At 34.2% G+C, this 22,655-nt stretch overlaps 1 protein-coding gene and 1 pseudogene across 2 annotated transcripts in view; one reads left to right on the forward strand and one right to left on the reverse strand.

Annotated features, from left to right (window-relative positions):
- ROCK2 (Rho associated coiled-coil containing protein kinase 2) overlaps positions 1–22,655 on the forward strand; it is a 134,754-nt gene that overhangs the window by 69,849 nt on the left and 42,250 nt on the right. For both annotated transcript variants that reach the window (XM_007456912.1, XM_007456911.1), the window contains exons 4-6: positions 1,290–1,427; positions 12,556–12,816; positions 21,206–21,350. In XM_007456912.1, the coding sequence (XP_007456974.1) occupies positions 1,290–1,427; positions 12,556–12,816; positions 21,206–21,350 (544 nt within the window). The remainder of the gene's footprint in view (positions 1–1,289; positions 1,428–12,555; positions 12,817–21,205; positions 21,351–22,655) is intronic.
- On the reverse strand, positions 18,369–18,923 carry LOC103089614 (60S ribosomal protein L17 pseudogene; annotated as a pseudogene).

A 22,655-nucleotide genomic window follows, 5' to 3' on the forward strand; every position in this document is an offset into this window, starting at 1 on the left:
GGAAAGAGACAGGGGAACAGCAGGTCAATGGAGCAGTCAGAGCGCATAAAACATTTATTGATTAAGTTTGCTGTCTTATATGAGCATGGTTTGGGGCACCCCAGAACAGTTACTGATCACAGATCACCGTAACAGATATAATAATGACAATGAAAACGTCTGAAATATTGTGAGAATTACCAAACTGTGACACAGAGACATGAAGTAAGCAAATGCTATTGGAAAAATGGCACCAACAGACTTGCTCGACACAGTGTTGCCACAAACATTTTTTGTAAAAAATGTAATATCTACAAAGTACAATAAGTCAGAGTGCAATAAAACAAGGTATGCCTGTAAAAAATGTCAGACCAGGGTGGTATCAGTGGAGGTAGTTAGAAATGGTTGGATTCTGAAACTGTTTGAAGGTAGGACTGACGTGATTTGCTGAGTTTTTATGAGCTATATGAGAAAAAGAGGAGCCAGAGGTTTTTAGCCAGAGCAGTTAGAAGAATGAGGATGCCATTTACTAAAATAGAGAAGACTATAGGAGACATAAATTCAGGGGTGAAGATTTGGAGTTCAGTTTTGGTCATCCTACTAGATATCTAAGTCTAAATGTTAGCAGTTATTATTTATTATTAATTATCCAGTAGATGTTAACTTTTGTAATCATTCATTAAATATTTATTGGCTCTGTGGTAGAGTTTGCTATGTTATATTCTAGGATTTAAATGATGGTCAAAAATGGACACTGTCCTTGCCTTTATGGAATTAGCAGTCTAATGAAGAAGATAAGAATTGATCAAATAACCATATTATTGGTAGTTTTTCCCTTAAAAAAATAAGCTTTTAAGTAGGATACCTAGGAAGAAATAAGGATGACTTAACAAAATCACAAATAACCCTTGATATCTAAATTTATTAGGTTCTTATGGTCAGATTGTGATGGATACATGTACATATCTTACAAGTTTCTCATTTAACAACATCTTATTCTTAAAATTGGTTAGCTTAATTAACTTGAGGGAATGAAGCTTCATGAATTAAGTTTTATTTAGATGAAATGAGGTAGTTATATATTGAATCTAGCATTTAAAGGTATTGTATATTTCATGAAATATTTAGGCTGTGAGGAATTTTCTCCTCTCTTTCATTAAAAATGTTATGTTTTTACTTTTTATTAGTTAGCTAAGGATTATTTTGTTTTGTAACTAAAGTCTTTAAGAACAGCATTATAGTATGATTTGTTGTTTACCATTTTCTCATAAAATTAAAGAATTAATTCTTGTGTTTTGAAAAATCAACAGGTTCGTCATAAGGCATCACAGAAAGTTTATGCTATGAAGCTTCTTAGTAAGTTTGAAATGATAAAAAGGTCAGATTCTGCTTTTTTCTGGGAGGAACGAGATATTATGGCCTTTGCCAACAGTCCCTGGGTGGTTCAGGTAAGCATACTAACTTTTATAAGTTTATTTCCCCTTTTTATAAGCGCTTATTATTTGTAAGAATTGATTTTGCATGCTGAAAAGTCCTATATCTCATTCACGTAATGACAGTGCAGTTATTTTTTAATAAGATCTGGTTCATTACACTTGTTTAATCTTCCTAAATAGTATGTTATATAGACATGACATGTAATACTTAATTGTTGTATAAAAGCAAGTATTACTTGCAACTTTCTCTTTTTTAATTCCTTTATAAAGAATTGGATTGATTACCAATATGCCATTGTTCCCCACCTACTCTTTCTCATGATTTACATAATAGAAACAATAATCAGCCTGTCTTGAAGAGGGGGAAAAATTCTACATTAAAATTTTTGAAAATTCTCATATTACCTATAATGTAACACATTATTGGGATTCCTAATTCAGCCTTTTAGTTGACTGTGAAGTAAGGAATTTACTTGGTTACCCAGTAGTACAGGTCACAGAGGAAGGACAGGATAAATACTTTATTCTTTCCCTGTATTTACCAGTTTTCAAAATAAGGGATTAGTTTACTTCTATCCTCAAAGGTGACCAATTTTGGGAGAAGTATCATTTTAAACTCATGGACTTAAAACCTATTTGATGTGTTTCAGTCCTTTATCTTACTCATACTCAAATTGTGACACCTTTAGCAGTGATCATGTTCAGGTTGGCTCTGAGTCCTTTTGACAGAGCCTTGGTTAGTCTTCGATAGCTAGCTTGCTGTCTTGATGCATAACAGAGTGTTCCAGACCTGTCTTGTACATTTTCTGTCCTTCACATGGAGTTAACCTTGCTTGTAGGTCCATCTTTTGTACATGTGTGAATATTTCTTTAGAATAGATTCCTAGCATTGGAATTGTTAGGACATATGGTGTGCACATTGGACATTTTGTTTGATATTGCCAAATTGCCTTGTAAAGAAAGGTTTTTTACAAGTTTATATTACACTCTAATTATCCAATAGATGTTTTATTTCACTAAATTTTTAGCAAATGCTGCATATTGTAATTATTTTAAATTTTTATTTGTTGCATCCTTGAGAAGTAAGATGTTATTGTGTTAAGTTGCATTTTTTTATTATGAGGTTCAGCATATTTCATATGCTTATTAGTAATTTGTATTCCTTCTCCACTGCTTATCCCATTTTCTGATGTGTTGTTTTGGTTTTTTAAAATTGGTTTGTTAGAATGTTAATACATTATGGATATTAATCCTTTGTTATATATGTTGGAAATATATTCTCTTGGACTACTACTTGTCTGTTGTTTACTGAGTTTTTAAATTTAGATGTAGTCAAATCTGTAATTGCATATTTTAATTTTTGCTGGCAGCACCATCCCCATCCCTAAGATGGGGAGTTTATAATCCCCAAGATTATAAAAATATTCTCCTACGCTTTCTTTAACTTTTTATATTTTTACTTTTTTGGGGGGGGGTGTTCTATTTCTAAGTCACTAGGAATTTATTATTTTTATTATGAAGTAGGATTTCTTTTTCCCAAATGAGTAGCCAATTTCCCCAGTGCCATTTGTGGAAAAGCCCATGTTTTCCCCATGTAGTAAATGAAAGGTCCTGTATATCATTCATGTGTATTCATGTATACACATGAATTTCTCTTTTGGACTGTTTGCCATTACTTTGATTTGTTATTGGTTTATACACTAAAATCATTGTTTTAATTTCTGTAGTTTTTCATTTATTTTGGTATCTGGTAGGGCATGTCTCCTCTCATTATTCTCCTTTTATAATAGTTTTTTGACAGTTCTTAAAATTTTTCTCTACAAAGTTAGAATCAGCCTTTCATTCTGTTAAAAAATACAGTTAAAATTTTGACTTGCATTGCTTTAATTGGTAGGCTTTTTTTGGGGGGGGGGTTGTTTTTGTTATTTTGAACTATTAGGTCTTCCCATAACAATAATAGTATATCTCTTCGTATAGAGATTGATCTTCAGTAAAGCCGTATTACTTTTTCCCCCAAAATAGGATCAGAAGAAACTTATGTATAAGAAAATAATTTGTAAAATATGTAGATATTCAACATACAGAAAAAAAATAAAATTGGCTCAGTCTTTCAGTGTAGCATTGAATAGTAGAAAATTTTCATCCTTATCTTTTTTTAAACTTCAGTGGGTAGAGCTCTGTTAGTTAACTATTAAATTTGATGTTTGCTGAAGCTTTCTGGTTAAGACAGTAAAGGATTTGGCCTGCCCATCTGTTCTTAGCTTATCAAATATTTTTTTATCAGGAGTAATGTTAAAGTATTTGAAATGTTTCCTTCAGCATCTTTTGAGATGGTTTTCTTGCTTAATCTGTTATTATAGTACACACAAAAAATAAATTTCAGGTTAGTGTAAAACCTAAAGTAAGTGCTATTTGCTGTAATGTGATATTTTCAATAGAATACCAAATTTGACTTACTTACTTTTTAAGTAATTATCCATCTATTTGCATAAGTGACATATGACCTTTAATTTAATTTAATTTATTTTTAACATAGGCTCTTCTGGTTGGTTTTCATATCATAGTGAGATCACCCTAACAGACACAGTTGAAAAGCGCACCACTTTTTTCTGAGCTTTGGTACAGTTTATATAAAGTAGAAACTATTCATTCCATGAGGCTTGTTTGAACTTGCTTGCAAATCTTTCAAGGAAAAATGTCAATGTATTTAATGATATATTTTTTAATTTTTAAAATTTATCATGATACGTTTCAAACATATCCCAAAGAAGAAAGAAAGTATATTGAATCCCCATGTATTGTTCACTCAGCTTCAGCAGCAGTCATGGCCAGTCTTATTTCAGTCACATCAGAAATTGGCAAACTTTTTTTTGTAAAGAGCTAGATAGTAAATATTTTAGGCTTTGTGGCCCAAGAGGCAAAATCAGAGATATTATATAGGTACTTACATAACAAGCAAACAAATTTGTACAAATTTTTTATTGATGAAATTCAAAATATAATAATACAATTGAAAAAATACAGGTCTGTTAGGGAGAAGAATGAAATTATTTTCTGAGGCAATAACAGTTTGCAAAATTGGGGTTCACAATTAGTGTTTCCTATCAAAATCGACTGTAGATGTTCTGTTAATACTGATGTATAAAAAGATTTTATATATTTATCTTATCAGAAAATATATTTTCACACAGCTAGTTACTGCTAAATACTATTATCCACCAGCATATGATTTATTTTTTATCAGTAGACTTTATTTTTAAAGACAGTTTTAAAAATTTACAGAAAAATTGAGCAGATAGTAGAGAACTCCCAGATACCCCCTGTACCGTTTCCCCTATTATTGACATCTTGCTTTAGTAAGGTACATTGTTACAATGAATGAACCCATATTGATATATTATTAGTAACTAAAGTCCATAATTTATTCAGATTTTTCCTAGTTTTTGCCTAATGTGCTTTTTCTGTTCCAGGATCAACCAGGATAGCATGTTACATTTAGTTATCATATCTTCTTAGGCTCCTCTTGGCTGTGACAGTTTCTGACTTTCCTTGTTTTTGATGACCTTTATGGCTTTGAGAATACTTCTCAGTTTTATTGTAGGCTGCGTGTGCTCTGTTACTGGAATTCGATGTTTTCCTCATTATTTAGACCAGGGTTATGGGTTTTTGAGAGAAAAACTACAGAAGTAAAGTGCCATTTTCATCACATCATATCAAGGGTACATACTAATCTACCATTTGTGACTCTTGGTGTTGACCTTGAGTACGTGGTTTTGATTGAGCATATCTGTCACTTGGAAGGCGTTTATAGAATTCTGTTAAATTCTTCTCTTGATGTTTACCTTTTAGCACTGTCATTCCATGGCAGGTTAATCAATTCCAATTGAAGGTTGGGTAGAAGCTTCTCAGTTGCAAAGTTCAAATGGATTTTTTAATGGATGTTTCCTTTGCACTTACATTCATGTCCAAAAACTGCTGCTGGAACTGTGAGACTGTAGTCTGAGATCAGAAAGTATATCCACTGCAAATTTGTGTAGAAGTAGAGATCTCATGTATTGTTTTGATTTTGATAGCATGGGAAAGTATATACAGTAGCTTGATGTTAGTTGTCATAAAAATGATTGTGTCATAGAATAAGTTTTGCATATAGCGCTGTTTTGCCTTGCCACTTTAGGTCGTTTAGGTATTAAGAAACATTATCAAGTTGCAGCTAAAGCTAATTTCCAGCGCTGTTCAGTTCAGTCATAGTGGTTGAGGGTGGTTCTTGATCAGACAAATTTCAGTCTCATTTCTGAGCTCAAATAATTGCAGTAGAACTTTACCACTGCTAAGCCATTGAACTGCTGTGTAGCAGGGTTAGTCAGGATATTCAGCTTCTATTTCTGGCAAAAATTCACAGAACTGATGGTTATGGTTAAGTCAACAAGAGCAAATAACACCATCAATACTACTTATTTATTAACACATGAGATTCAAATATATTTTCCACACTGTACCTATTGATCAATGTTACGAAAAATAACCATAGACTTTGAACAGCATACATTTTCACAAGCTTTGTAAATGTGTCCAACTAAGCCTTTTTCTGTTCCACATATATTTTTACCAGCATCTGTTGTAACACACCGTGCCAGGTATTACTTCAGGTTGTACTGAATTAATGTTTGCTCAATTTCTTTTAAAGTATTTTTGTCTGTAGTTGATCTATGTGGACTGTTCATAGAGGCTAATCCTGTATTCAGCTTCAAACTTGGCACCCCTCCAATAAACAGTAACTACTGAATAGTATTAATAATATCTGTTGACTCATCAAGAGTCAAGGAAAAACACTTGAAATCATTTGTCTTGTTTTAAAATTGGTGATTAATATTGCTCCCAGTATTCTCAACTCTTTGAGCAGCTGTTGTTGCTGAAAGATTTAGTCTTAAAGTTGATTTTCTCTAGACACATTTCTTCAGCTAATGCAAAACCAAACACAATTTAAGTATTCACCATTGGTAAATAGCTTTTCTTGCTTGTCTAACAAATAAGGCATCTGGAAACTTTCTTTGGTTTCAATCTTACACACATTTAGCAGATTTTACACACATTTAGCAAATTTTACCATACTTAATTTTAATTTTCTAATTTTGAAGTACTAAACATTACAAGAACTGTTGAAATACTTTTTAAAAATATTTATTTTATTGAAATATAGTTGATTTACAATGTTGTGTTAGTTTCTGCTGTACAGCAAAATGATTGAAGTACTTTTTGTTCTCTGGCCCAATCTTTTTTCCCTGCCTTTCTTCTGAGAGATAGCTGCTATCCTAAAATTAATTTATGCAATTCCTGTGTTTAAATTTCTCCCTCCCTCCTTCCCAACTGGATCTTCTACCAACCTTTTAATTTTTCACATGATTGTTGACTGATTCAGGTTTTTTAATTTCTTGAGTTCGTTTATATTTTGTGACTGTCTTTTTCACTTTTCTGTTGAATGTCATATTTGTAAACTTTTTGGTCTTAATGTGTTCTTCGTTTTATTTACAAAATATACCTTTTAGGCTTTCTTTTTAGTTATTTCCTGCTTAAAATTTTTTTTTTCTAGCTACTGTTTTCTTTGGGTTTATATTGTTCTTTTCTAGTTTCTTTACCTTCCTGACTTTTATTGTCAGTCCTTATTTTCCAATACAGATAATCTCTGTTTGAATATTGGATAATGAGAGGATAAGGAGAGATACCTGTAAACTCATTTGAAGTTATGTTTCTCTTTGAGTTCTGCTTATTTTTTTTAAAAAATGGTTTTATTTGTAACATGCATAGAAAAGTACATAAAAAGCAGCAGAATGATTTATTGCAAAGCAAACACCCATGTATTCACAACTCAGGTCAAAAATAAACGTTGCCAGTATGTACTCTGTTAAGTCCCCTTGTGCTCTTTCCCAGCCACTACCTCCATGTGTTCTCCCCAGAATAAACGTTCTTCTGGCTTTATTAGTAATTGTTTCATTGTTTTCTTTCCAGTATACCACCTAAACAAGCACTCAGAAACTATATTTTTCCTGTTTATTGAACTTTATATAAGTGAAACCATTGAATATCTCTTATCCAGGTTACTGCAGTTTATTGGTGAGATTTACTACCTTTTCATAGTTGAATATTCTCTTTTGTGAAATGCCTGTTTAAGTCTCTTGCTCATTTTCCCATTAGGTTGTCTGTCAATTGAATAAAAAAATTTGTAGGAATTGTTTTTATTTTGGATATGAACCCTGACTGGCTTCTTAGACCTGTGGGTTTACAGATTTTACCAAGTTTGAGAAAATTTTGACCATTATTTTCTCAAATATTTTTTCGGTGTCACTTTCCATCCATTTACCCCTCAACCCCTTTCTCAGACTACAGTTATACATATGTAATTTGCTTGATGTGGTCCCATAGGTAACTGATACTGTTTTTTTTCTTTCCCCAGTCTGTTTCTGTTTTTGTTTTTCAGGTGTGCTTCATTTTGTGTAGTTTTTATGCTATGTTTCAGCAGTCCCCAACCCTTTAGGCACCAGGGACTGGTTTCATGGAAAATAGTTTTTCCACGGATGGGGTGTGGGTGGAGGGGATGGTTCAGGCAGTGCTGCGAGCGACAGGCAGCGGCAGGTGAAGCTTCGCCCACTCACCTGCCCGCCCGCTCTCCTCCCGCTCTTCGGCCTGGTTCCTAACAGGCCGCGGACTGGTATCAGTCAGTGGCCCGGCGGGGCAGGAGGACCCCTGCTATGTCTTTAAGTTCACTGATCTTTTTTTCTGCAGTGTTCAATCAAACTTTAATCCCATCGCATCTGGCTTTCTTCAACAAAATTGTTTTGAGATTTATCCGTGATGCAATATATCAGTAGTTCATTTCTTTTTATTGCATAATAGTATTCCATTGTGTGGATATATGACAGTTTGTTTATCCTGTTCATCTGTTCATAGACATTTGGGTTGTTTCCAGTTTTCGTCTCTTACGAATAATTAAATTGTTTGAGGTCAACTTGTAGAATTAAATAATTTTTAGGAAATTTATGGAATTGTGTACCCATCACTAAAACCGGATTTTTAGAATATTTCATCATCCTCAAATGATCAGTTATACCTACTTACAGTCATTTCCCATTCCCCTCCAGCCCCAGGTAACCACAAGTGTGCTTTCTGTCTCCATAATTTGCCTTTTCTGGACATTTCAGAAAAATGGAATCATACAACATGTTGTATCTTTCCCTTAGTATACTATTTTTGAAGTTCATGCACATTGTAGCATGTCTTGTATTTCATTTTTTAGTGCTGAATAGCACAGCCCATTGTATGTGGTTTAATCAACAATGTATTTGGTGTTTGTCCCCAGTTCTTAGCGCAAGAGCTTCAGAATCTCTTGGATTTCCTTAGTGTTAAGAGTGTCTTTGTTATGCTAATGAGACAACTCGTGGTGGCCTTTTGATAACTTTTGGATGAGATGGGGACTGATCATTAGAAAGAATGAGCACGTGATTAGAGGATTGGGACTTTCAGCCTTCCAACCTTTGGGGTACTGGAAGGGGGTTGGAAATTGAGTTTAATCACATGGCCAGTGATTTAATTAATCATGCCTATATAATGAGACCCTCATAAACGCTGTGGACCTTGACACTCAGTGGAGCTTCCTGGTTGGTGAAGACATTGGTGTACTGGGATGGTGATTCACCCTGATTCCACAAGGAGAAGTTGCAGAAGCTTTGTTCCCTCCCAGACCTCACCTTATGTGTATCCTTTACAGTAAAACTTTGATCATATGTATGGTGCTTTCCTGAATTCTTTGAGTCAACCCAGTGAATGATCGAACCTGAGTGGGTCATGGGAACTCCAGAATTTGTAGTTAGTTAATCAGAAAATGCTGGTGGCTTGGGGACTTCCAAAGTACGGAAGGACAGCTGATGTCTGAAGTGAGGGTCTTGTGAAAGACTTAGCTTGTGGTATGTGATGCTAACTCTAGGTGCTTGGCATCAGAATTGTATTGCAGTATACCCAGTTGAGGTGGAAAGAGTATGTGGATATACCCCATTATGTTTGTCCATTTACCATTTGATGGACATTTGAATTGTTTCCACTTTGGGGCTATTATAAATAGTGAATAATGCTTTGCATACAAGTCTTTTGTGGACATACTTCATTTCTCTTGGGTAGGTACCTGGGACTGGGATTCTTAGTTATATGGGAAATTTATGTTTAACTTTTTAAGAAATTGCCAAACTGTTTCCCAAAGTGGCTGTGCCATTTTACGTTCTTACCAGCATAGATGAGGTTCCAGTTTCTCCATATTCTTGCCAACAGTTGATGTTTTCTGTCGTTTTTATTATGGCCATTCTGGTGGGTATAAAGTGGGATCTCATTGTGGTTTTAATTAGAATTTCCCCAATGACTACTATCTTTTCATGTGCTATTGACCACTCGTATATCTTCTTTGGTGAAATGTCTATTCACATTTTTGACCTTTAAAAAATTGTTACTTGTCTTATTGTTGAGTTGTAGGAGTCCTTTATGTAGTCTAGATACTTTATTATATATATCACTTGTTAGTATTTTTTCCAACCTGTGATTTGTCTTTTCATTTTTTAATAGGATTTTTTGAAGCCAGAAAATTTTTATTTTGATCAAATCTTAAGTGTCAGTTTTTCATTTTGTCAATTGTGTTTTTGGTGTTAGAAGAAATCGTTGCCTAATCCAAGGTGATAAAAGATTTTTCTCCTATGTTTTTTCATAAAATTTTTCTAGTTTTAACTCTTAAACTTAGTCCTGATCTACTTTGAGTTAATTTTTGAGTATGATGTGAAGTAGGGGTCTAAAAATATTCATATTTTTGTCTTTGAATATCCAATTGTTCAAGCACCATTTATTGAAAAGACTGTTCTTTCACCACTAAATTACTCTGGCACCTTTGTTAAAAAAATAACAAACTCTTGACCTACAAATATAAGGGTTATTTCTAGGCTGTCACTTCTGGTCCATTGATCTGTATGTCTGTCCTTATACCATACCAGTACTGTCCTGAAAACACTAGTTTTGTTTTGAGTTTTGAAATTGGGAAGTATAAGTGCTCCTGCTTTATTCTGTTGTAAGATAGTTTTGGCTCCTCTGGGTTATTTGCATTTCCATAGAAATTTTATAATCAATTTGTTAATTTCTGGAAAGAAAACTTGCTGGGATATAGAGTTTGCATTGATTCTGTGGATCAATTTGGAGAGAATTGGCCATCTTTATACTATTGTCTTTCTATCCAGGAACATGAGTGTCTCTCCATTTGTATACATCTTTCCTTTTATCATTTAGAGTTAATAGCATCACACACACACACACACTTTCTCAATTTGGTAACCAGCCTTATGCCTTTTCGTCCCTTCCTTCCTTGCATCTCACCACCTTCCATTTTAAAATTATTCTGATTTTGGATTGACTCTCTCAAATAAATATTTAATTTTATGTCAGTAATAAGCTTTTCTGGATTCTTTATTTGTCCCTTTTTCTTTTGTCTCTCGTAATTCTCTTACTTGGATTTATTCATTGTGTTGAACTATATCCTTGAACAATTCTTTCAGAAGTAGTTTGTTATCAGATTTCTAAGAATATGAATGATGTAATACATATTTATTTTGCCATCGTATTGATTTTTTTTAAACTGCTGTATTCTAGGATCAAAATTATTTTCCTTCAAAGTTTCGAAGATGCAGCTCTGTATTTTGTATTCTGTGCTGGCTGAGATGTTTGTTGACGATATGATTTACGTTTTTGTACATAAGGTACTTTTTGTCTTTGGAAACTTTTAGAATTTTTCTGCTGGATTTCTGAGAGTTTAGCACTGACTGTCTTAGTTTCTCTCTTGTTTCATTTGAGATCTTTCAATCTTAGATTTTTGATTTTATTCATTTCTAGAAGTTTTTGTTTGCTATTTCTTTTTTTTCTTTTTCTTCTGGTCTATTTTCTCTCTTCCGGACTGCTTTTGGATGTCAGAGCTTTGCTATCTTTGCTCTGTTTTTCATCTCCGAATTCTTGAGTGTCTTCAGAGAAAGTTACTTTGCTCAATTTTCAAGCTCTGTAATTTGTTTTTCTCTTATCATCAGTTGTATATTTAATTCCAAAGCTTCAGATTTTTTCCCCATATCATCCTATTGTTGAATTGATGTGACTTGTTACTGTTTTGAGGGTATTGATTTTTACATTTTTAAAGCTGTTCTTAGTTTGTCCTATTTTAAGCATTTCCTTGACTGTTAACTTTCTGTTTCATGATACTGATTTTTCTGAAATGTTGATTCTTGGTTTTGTTCTTTTTCCTATTTGTGGAAATCTTTTCTGTTTACATTGGTTGCTTTCAGGAGGGGTGGGACATGTTGTTGGGTGGAATGTACAGATACCTTTCCTTCTGAATTTGTGGTTTCTCTTGTCTCTCCAGGGGATCAGTAGCAACCTAGCTTGGTGTCCTATTTCTCTGGTCCCAGTGCCACTGCTTTAGTCTGAGTGCAGGTATCACTGCCACTTGCTGTTGATTATGAGCAAGATGATGGGGAAGGGAAGAGAGGAGGAGGCCCAGTTCCAAATGTGGCTACGAATTACTCTTCCCAGTGGTATGGGACTTATTCCCTCTTCTTATATCTACTGAATCTGGCATTTTAGGTTTTTCTAAACCTCTCCTGCTTCCTCAGCTCTCTTCTTTGTGAGTTATGTGCAGTAATTTGTTTTGTTTTCAGAAAGCTGGGCTTTTTTTTATTATCTGTTCTTTTGTCATTCTTTCACCTTTTATGTTCCTCATTCTTAATCTGTTTCTCTTTTAAAATATTTCTGTATAAATAGATTCCTGTATTCTCTGAGAGAGAAAATGATACATTTATGCATATTTTTTTAGTAAGCATGAAGAAGATACCCATATAAAAGTTTTATTTGATAACAGTTTTTTGATTAAAGATGTCCAAATCTAAAATCACAGATTTCCTAAAGTTTAACGCTGTTTTGGTTATACAATAATTTATCTTTTTCAATAGCAGTAATAGCTTTGGGGTTTTGTTCTCTTAATGGTTTTGGTTTTCTTTCTTTCTCTCTTTCGTTCTTTCATTTCTTTTCTTTTTTTAAATTAAAAAAAATTTTTTTTCCTTCTTGTTTTGTTTTCCAGCTCTTTTGTGCCTTTCAAGATGATAAGTATCTGTACATGGTAATGGAGTACATGCCTGGTGGAGACCTTGTAAACCTTATGAGTAACTATGATGTACCTGAAAAATGGGCCAAATTTTATACTGCTGAAGTTGTTCTTGCTTTGGATGCCATACACTCCATGGGTTTAATTCACAGAGATGTGAAGCCTGACAACATGCTCTTGGATAAACATGGACATCTAAAATTAGCAGATTTTGGCACATGTATGAAGATGGATGAAGTAAGTAACAAGCAATTTAAAAAAAAAAGGTAGTTTTTTGAGAGACAAAATATAAAGGAACACTTGAAATCTGTACTTCATAGTTTTAAACAAAGATAAATTTAGTTTTGCTAACTGTGCAATGACTCAGACAAGGTAATAAAATATCCAAATCAAAACATTTACTTTACTAATCATTCATATAGTTGTAGAGTACTTTGTTTGTAGATTTGGTGAATCCAAGAGAAATAAAAACTCAAATAACTAGTTATCAGATAAATAGTTATCGTCCTCATAGAATCTTGACAAACATTTGCTACCAATCAAAACTAGTTCATGCATATAATGATCTAGTTGAAGAAGTAGGACACAAAATATAAATTAAGGTACATGGGTATTTCTATCATCATTATTATTTCTGTATTTTTCCTTTAAAAAAAGAGGTAAGGTAGAAATTTACCAACTCCTACCAACCCCATCTGTATCAACCACATAGAATAAACTTGGGGGCAAGTTTATTGTTGTGCTTTTACCTGTTGAACAATTCATATTATGATTAATTGATTCAGTAGCATTAACTTCATAGCTAACTATGGTGTTGATTTATTTTTGTTGCGAAATTTATATCCCTTGTCTTTTTTCTCTGTAAGTGTACTGTAATTCCTGGCAGTAATTCCTGATGGGGAGGGATCATGTTTTATTTCCTATGTATTCTTGTTAATTATCTTGTCAAGATGTTTATTTTGAATTAAGCTGATTTTCTTTTCTCTTTACTTCTTAACTTATTTATGCCTCCTGTGTGATATTCACTTTTATTGATTGTCCTACCATCATCAGTGATCCATAGTCTTCCAAGCTCAGCTCAGATTTTTACCTCATATAGAAAGTGCTGCCTGATGATCCTAACCTGACTGATCACTCTCTGTCATAATTTCCATAATGTTACTTATTTAGAATTTGTGCTGTACTTCACAGGCCGCTTTTATCTATCTAGGATTGTATGCCCTGTCTGCCCAGCTAAAACGTAACATGCCTTTGGTTCTTTGGTCTTCTTCATAGAGTATTACTATGTTTGTGTTCTGCATACATTAATGTTGAGTAGGTAGAGTATTTGATTGTACCCAAAGCTCCCTCTTGTGGTGTTTATCATACTAGAGTATGAAGTGATTAACAGTGAAAATCATATTTGATGAAAATAAAGTAGAAATAATTTTCAAATAGAACGCTAAACTTTTTAATGTCTGTTATACGTAATGAATGATGTTTATGTGCTGCACATCTATGAGTGTATTCTGATTTTCATTAAATCGAAAACTTGGGAGGGTGCAGAGGAATCATACCACATGTTTTTAGGATAGGTAAAGGTGGTTAAGGAAAGAAGGTGTAGAGGGACGGGACAGAATATGTTGTTTACAAGGTAATTTTATAAGCATGTAAGTGAGTACTAAATTCAGCTATTTAAGTATCTTGTTTCTTTGTAAGGCAAAATAAAAATATGGTATATATAATTTTGTTTACTATTTTTAATTCAGGTACATATAGTTCAGTTAATTATGCTCCTTGGCTCACAGCTTATTGTCATTAGTAGTATACACAAAGGCCCCATCTTGTTTGTTTTTTTTAAATTATGTTTTCCCCCTTTCAGTTTTTGTCTTATTCTCTTTTCCCCTAATACACAGCCATTGTAATGTGTTTATAAGCTCTTAGAGACTATTAGTATAGTGTACATATGTATAAATAGTATAACGGATTGTTGTCATTTTGTTGTTAACTTTTTTCATGCAACATTGTTTTATGTCTATTCCTGATATATGTAAAGTAGCTCACTACTTTTTAGTATTCCATAGTATCTCTTAATTTTACTTATTATTCCCCCTTGTGTTATTATTATTTACTTATTATTCCCCCTTGTGTTATTATTATTTACTTATTATTCCCCCTAAGTCACATCCAGCTCCCTGTTACCAACAGTACCATGTTGAACATTTTCATACATGTCTCATGTCTGTCTATTCTGACAAGGGTTTCCTCTAAATATAAACCCTAGAAGTCAGAGTACGATCTCAGAGGATACATGAAGTATTACCTGGTCTCCAGAATGGCTGTAAATGTTATAACCTCTTGCTAATAGTGCATGAGAGATCCTGTCTCCCCATATCCTCACTCACCCTTCCTTTTATTCACTCTCTAAATCTTACCAAATTCCATTGGTGTGTAAAGTAGTATCTTTTAAACTTTTTATTAATCTTAACAGTTGATGTCAAACCTTTCTCCATATACTTCTCAGTCTCCTTTGTGAATTAACCTGTGTTGTGTACTTTTGGCCCTTTAAAAATTGGTGGTTTGTTGATGTGCAGGGATTCCTTATGTAATCTAGATACTGGTTCAACAGATATCACTGATAATCATCTTCCAGTGTGCTACTCATCTGTATCTTTGTTTGAACAGAAATCCTTAATTATGATGTAGTCAAATATATTTGTTAATATTGAACTTTTAGAATGTTGTTTGTTTTACACCAAACCCCCGTTCCTCCAGTAATATTAATAATGAGAGTAATTATGTAATGTTGAAGAACAAAGGAATTTTTAATTAAAACTATAGTACATAGAATTTATAATTTTGTTATGTTAGTTGTTAATGAGAATAGTGTTATTGCAAGTTTCAGGTTCATCACTTCGTTTGCCTTTGATTATTATTATGGTCTTAGAGCCATTAGAAATGTTTATAGTTTCATTCTTATTCATCTATATATCTATAGAAGGGATTGGCAAACTAGAGCACAGGGCCAAATCTGGCCTGTGGCTTAGTTTTGTATAGTTTCTGTGCTAAAAACGTTTTTTCCATTTTTAAAAAATTGTTTTTAAAAAGAAGATATGCAATAGAGACCCTATGTATCTCATAAAGCCTAAAATATTTACTATCTGGCTCTTTATACAAAAAGTTTGCCAACCCTTTATCTGTAATAAAGACAGAGATGCTCGAATTATTTTTTAGCTCTTCTGGCTTCACGTAAAACATTATTCCATGGATAAAAGCAAAGTAAAATACAACTATAAAATTATAACCTTATATAAGGACTAAAATTGTTACTATCACTAATAAGAGTAATGCTGTTTCATTAAATTCTGTCATTGATAGATTGCAGGTTACACAATTTTCTGGGTGTTGTTATTCTTTTTCTCCCTGAAATAAATATCTGGGTGTGAGTGAAAGTCAGTTAGTATATTTACATCTAGATTATCTCAGTGACAGTCAAGGAGTACTGCTATTTAAAATTACCTGCATTGATCAGATAAGTTGACTTCCCTCTATGCCTGTCATTATGCATTTCATAGCAACCTTTACCTTCCTTTTAAGACACAATTTTACATTAGTATTTTAAATTACTGAAAATAGTATAAGATTTTATCCATTAATATTCTAGTGTATACCATTGGATTAGATTGAAGCTATAAATTTTTTAAAGCTAACAGGTAAAATGTTAGTGTTCTTAACCCTTCTACAAGTGACATCAATTTTTAAAATACAGGCATTTCTACTCATGTTTCTGAAAAGCCCTATTTTCTGCAAAATTATACATTTAAAAGGACAGGTTTATGGGAGCAATAGGAACAGACCATTCAAAAGCTATGCAGCTTTGTAACCAGAGCCCAAACGAAAATAATAATTGGTATCCAGGGAGATGATTGGAATAACAGGCCTGTGTGTGCCGCAAATTGCAGATGGAAATGGAGTTCTGAAGCAACTGGGCTGTCTTCTAGATAGAGCACAAGAAGCAGGACCTTCCACTAGCCAGCAGTCTTACGAGGCAGGGAGGGGACACGCCTCTCTGAGAAAGTAGCCCCTGGTGCAAGTGCTCATTTTTAATTGTTAAAATGGACTGAATACGCTCCAGACTATGTAGTAGTCAAGCTGAAGCTTTCAATGCTTCTGATAATTAAGAATTTCACTTACAATTTTCCTTTTTCACCCTCACAGGAGGCATTTTTTTTTCTTTTCTTTTTATAACTTAAAACAATTATTTTTAGCTGCGTTGGGTCGTTGTTGCTGCGCGGGCTTTCTCTAGTTGCAGTGAGCAGGGACTACTCTTCTTTGTGCGCGGGCTTCCCATTGCGGTGGCTTCTCTTGTTGCAGAGCACGGGCTCTAGGCATGCAGGCTTCAGTAGTTGTGGCACAAGGGCTCAGTACTTGTGGCTCGCGGGCTCTAGAGCGCAGGCTCAGTAGTTGTGGCGCACGGGCTTAGTTGCTCCGCAGCACGTGGGATCTTCCCAGACTGCAGCTCGAACCCATGTCTTCTGCATTGGCAAGCAGATTCTTAAGCACTGCACCACCAGGGAAGTCCCAACAGCAGGCATTTTGAATAGTTTCTTAGAGCAACTCCAAGATTTGTGATTGACCCATTTTGTGTTTTCAGTAAATCTCTCGACATGATATTTTGTCAGTTATAAAACACTCATGTATTTAGCAAACACATATTATCTGATCCATTTAAGATAAAGTACTTTTGAAGAAGCTTTTGAAAATGCATACCTGTTTATGTTGCTCTCCAGCTTGAAACCCTTTAGTAGATTTCTGTCACCTACTGAGTAAAGTTCAAACTCCTTAGCTAGTCATATGAAGCCTCTTATGGTGATATGATCCCTGCCTACTTTTTCACCCTCATTCTGTATCATTTGACCTCTTGTACCTTGTGATTCAGAGGTCTTAAATTACATACAGTTCTTTTTATACCATGATATGTTATGATTCCTGGCCTTCATATATGCTGTTGAATATACTCTGCTTGGCAAATTCCTACTCACACATTGAAACTCAGTCCAGAGTTTGCTTACCAGAGTTTGCTTACCTTATGATTCCTGGCCTTCATATATGCTGTTGAATATACTCTGCTTGGCAAATTCCTACTCACACATTGAAACTCAGTCCAGAGTTTGCTTACCTTGTGAAGGGTTTTTAAGTTGGCTTCTATGTCTTTTCCCAAATGTACCCTTTAGGGAGCATTTCTTTTCTTTATTTCTTTTTTCTTCCCTCCCTCCCTCCCTCCCTTCCATCTGTTGAATGCTTATCTTATACTTCCTCTGTCCCAAGCCTTGAATCAAACACTTCTCCAAGAAGCTCTAATTCCTTTTATTTAAGAATGGTATTTAAAAATCAGTATTTGGGTGCTGGATGTACTCATTGCTCCTGGAGTGTCGTTATTTCTAGGCTCTGTCAGTGGATGTGTGTATATTGTATATACTCTGTCTACTAACTCACATGCACATACATGTTCATATTTAATTCTGTACCTGTCTGTATATAAAGTGTATTAAAAATTATGAGTTCATATGATACTTCTGATTCTAGTCCTACACCACAGGGTTCATTCTAGTCTTCCTCCTTTCTGTTTCATGATTACTTCTTTGGATAGTGAGAAAACTGGCTCTCATTATCTACACTACAACTGTTTTCCAAAGTAACCTAGGTCAGTTCTTTTCCTCTCTACTCTCTTTGGTGTGGTTATGTTATTAATTTATGATACAGGTCCACTTCTTTTTTTTACTTTTATTTGCATTTATTTTTTGCAGCATTTATTCCCAGGCCATAAGTTTTTGTTTCTTCAATTTTTTCTGGGATATGTTTTTCTTCTGGGCAACCTCCTCTTCTGGTTTAGGAACAGTCTGTTCTTTTTCAGTAAGGATCATCTCAATATGGCAGGGGGAGCTCATGTATGGGTTGATCCAACCATGAGCTCTGTAAGTCCTGTGCCGCATCTTGGGGGCTTTATTCACCTGGATATGCTCAATGACCAGAGAATCTACATCTAAGCCCTTAAGTTCAGCATTACTCTCTGCATTTTTGAGCAGGTACAATAGAAATTCAGCATTCTTTTTGGGCCACCGACCCTGCGTCCAGCCCCACTGTTTGGCCTGGGCACACCTACCAACTCCACCATTGTAACGACGGAATGGCACACATTGCTTCTTTAAAGTGACATCCTTCATATACTTGGTGGCTTTTCGGATATGCATACCCTTAATGGCCTGGGCCGTTTCACGAGTGTTCTTAAAGTGAACACGAAAATTTGAACCTCTCGACTTGGATGATTTTGTGGGGTTTTCTGGGTCAAGTGAATAGCGAACCATTTTTAGAGGTCACCTTAGGCCACTTACCGGAAAAGCCAGGTCCATTTCTTACTGTTTGTATTCCATTTAGAGTTGTCCCACATCTGGTTGATTTTATTTGTTTTCTGGATATGTGAAGCACTCCTCTGGTTTAAGAGTCAGAACTATACAAATTGCATGCTCAGAGAAGGATCACCCCCTCCTTATCCCACCATCCCATTCCTGTACTTGCTTCTTTCTACCCTTTTCCCACTCACCCCCTGTAGGTAAACCAATCTCTTTAGTTTGTGGTTTAGCCTTCCTGTATTTCTGCATTTTAGGCTTCCTGTATTTCCTACATTTGTAATAAATTTTATATTTAAAATTTAATAGATTTTATATTTATACAATTTGAGAACTTCCCCATGAGATAGTTTTTAAATATCTTTCCCAAATGTTTATTTAAAAAAAATTTGAACTCTCAGTAGGTGGTTGCCAAAGATGGTGGTTAGAATATTAATTTTCCAAAAACAGAGTACCAGTAGCACAGTTTACCTAGTAAAAATTCTTTACTCCTACCAAAGTATTTATTCTACAAGTAATCGGTTATTCAAACTGATCTCCATCTTACCTTTCCCAGCTTCATCAGTGTGAAACTTTACATTTAGCTAATATGGACTTTACTGCATTTCTTCAACCTGTTTTATATAAGTCATTCTTTCCTTTGATTTTGCTCTTTTTTCTGTCTAAGCTACCATACCAACCCTCTCTCCTCTGAAGTCTAACTTGTCCGCCAATTCTTTTTTGTATCTTATCCTTTGCTCTCCTTCTTCTGAACCTTTGAATGCTAAATAATTTTTCTTTTAGTGGCACTTTTGTGTCTGGCCAGGTTTTACCTCTTAAGTCTCACAAGATTCATTTTTTTGAAGTCTAATTTATATGGATACATGTGAAATAAAGAGATTTTATTTACCCTAGTAAGTCTCTATGAATTTTTCCTTCAGTAGAAGTCTAAAATGTAGGATAGTTAATGATAAAAATTAATTTTATACACTGCCTTTTGTAGTCAGGCACTGTCATCTTCATTTTTTATCCTAAGTAATAACCCTTACAGAGTATTACCACCATAACTTGCTCAATTATTTCCAAATGTTTTATTTTATTAATTTATATTCAAACTAAAATGACCTCTATTTGCTGAATACTTGGGAAAATAAAATCATTGAGTTATTTCTGCTGATTTGAGGAAAGAAAACATTGCTTCTAAAATTAATCTCTCATGTTTAATATACATTTTATTGCATTTAAATAAAAACATTTATATAAATCATGTTGAACTTCCTTTTTCCAAGGTGGTTATAATACTTAGTATTTTGGTAGTTGTATAGCTTCGTTATAAGGAACGTAGGTGACACTTTTTAACCAGGCAGGTAAAGGAACTGAAGGGCATTTAAGTTAATCTATAAAGTCTTTGCGTGTTTGTACATAGCTGGAGGTGAACAGGTACTATTTAGGAGCACACTGCTATATACTGTCGTGATTTAATCTTGCAGCATATACACAGACATACACAAACACATACATGCTGCAACATACGCACGCGTAGGTAATATCTACGGTGGTTCTTGTCCTTGTCAAAAAGACATAAGATAGGGATTATCTTACTACCCACTGAAACTAAACACAGAAAAAGGTGTTTTTAATCATTTTGCCAAATATCTTGATACCACATCTCCACATTTCTAAACATGCAGCTTGGAGGTGTAGCTTTCAAACTATAAAGATCTTTTGATTTAAACATTTGATCTATTTCCCCCCATTTTTTTCTTGGTATAATAAGAACTGTTTTTTAATACAACCTCCAAAACTGGGGCCTTTGTAATTTTCATTGCTGCAGTTTCTTTGGAAATATCAAAGTTCCCTTTCCCTAATGATTCTTTTCTTTTCCCCGGGTCAGGTGCCTTAAGACCACATTTTGTACTTCTCTTGTAACTCCTTCATGGTGTAAGAAAAAGAAACAAAAGATGTTGATTTGCATGGAATTCCCATGGAGTTAACCACCTTTTTCTTCTTTCATTGATGAAGCCTCCTGTATTTTAGAGTTGAAAAATTATCCCTGATCTCCCATAATCCAGACATTTTTATGCATTTCATAATGCATTTATCCCCTGTCCTCCCAAAGCCATGTCAGCAATGAAGATCTCTTGGTAGCCCTGTGTAGTCACTGTATATTTAATAATTAATGAATTAGTTGCGCTTATGTGTGTGTGTGTTTATAGACATTTTATACACATTTTTTTTCTCTCTCTCTGCACTTTACCCAGACAGGCATGGTGCATTGTGATACAGCAGTTGGAACACCTGATTATATATCACCTGAGGTCCTGAAATCACAAGGGGGTGATGGTTACTATGGGCGAGAATGTGATTGGTGGTCTGTGGGTGTTTTCCTTTTTGAGATGCTGGTGGGTAAGTAAATTGTTCTTTTTTCAAAACCCATCTCATAACACTTTAGTTCTAAGTCAAGAATGTGAGACTATAAAAAAATGAATTGCTTGTGTTCTAGGGAAAAAGTAGTATTTCTGAAAACTGAATTAGTAGTGTCTGATATGACAGATTATTGATTGGAAAATTAAAACCAATCCTCATTCTGCCACAGTAATGGAGTAGAATATGAAAGGAATTGAAAGTCTACTGCTAGGAAATATTCCTCCAATAGACCTTTGGTATTAAGAAAATATTAGAACAAGAAGCAAGTTTATAGTTGCAATGGGCCTTCATTCTAAGATTTTCTTAATCAGGAGTATTTGTTGTAAATATTTTAATTATAAGGCTGGCATTCTAATTATAATAAGGAACTGAAAGTACTCTTAGTTTATGTAATTGTTATGTAATTAATTTTTGTACACTGTGTTTCTTATATTTATTACTTGTATATATATTTGGTTTGTAGTTCTAGTCAAATAAATCATAAATATAGTTATTGACCATTTGACTATCAAGATCAATATATTTTATAGTAATATTTCAGTCTCAGTAAACTCAGAGGCAAATTAAATAATTTCTTTTACTTTGACCAGATCAAAACTTGAAAGATTCAAAACTTTTCTTTACATCATAGATTTCATTTTTAAGATTTCCTATTCCTAAGTACTAGGGTCACAAAAATATCTTCTGGCCAAGGAAGCCAGTGGCTGACTCCCCTGGTTTCAGGTTGAGGGAGATGTAGCAAAATTCTACTTTAAGAGTCAAATGTGTTAAGGCTAATAGCGTTATATGAAATGACTTTAGAATTGAAAATATAGTTTTAGAAGTTGGGGAATTTATTTTCTAGACGATGACTAAAAGAAATTAGTAGTGGAAATCTGTAAAATCTGTAGAGTAACTGAGTATGTTTATTGCTAAAAAAAAATCAGTACAAATTTAAATAATGATTAGTCATGGAACTTTTTTGTGGTTAAAGTGCCTTCTCTTGATGACCATATGTGTATGTGCAGCACTGATCTTGCTATGCGTAGTCTCATGTCCTTCTGTAACCTACTTTGTTTTGGGCCTTTGTCTTTGTAGTGGGTCTCTTTGTACACACTGTATGTTCTCAGGTAGCTATCTATTCTCCCCACCTCTAGGCCCTATCTGATGATTCATTAGGTGTGTCTTGTAATCTTTGGAGAGTAGAATATATTCCATCATTTGCCTAGACTCTCCCAGGGGGTTAAAAAATAATATACTTTGGAGGAAGTCACCTGGGTTTGAAGAGACCATTTAAATTCCTGC

This window comes from Lipotes vexillifer, unplaced genomic scaffold, assembly GCF_000442215.2.
Source record: "Lipotes vexillifer unplaced genomic scaffold, Lipotes_vexillifer_v1.1 scaffold390, whole genome shotgun sequence".
NCBI classification, from domain to species: domain Eukaryota; kingdom Metazoa; phylum Chordata; class Mammalia; order Artiodactyla; family Lipotidae; genus Lipotes; species Lipotes vexillifer.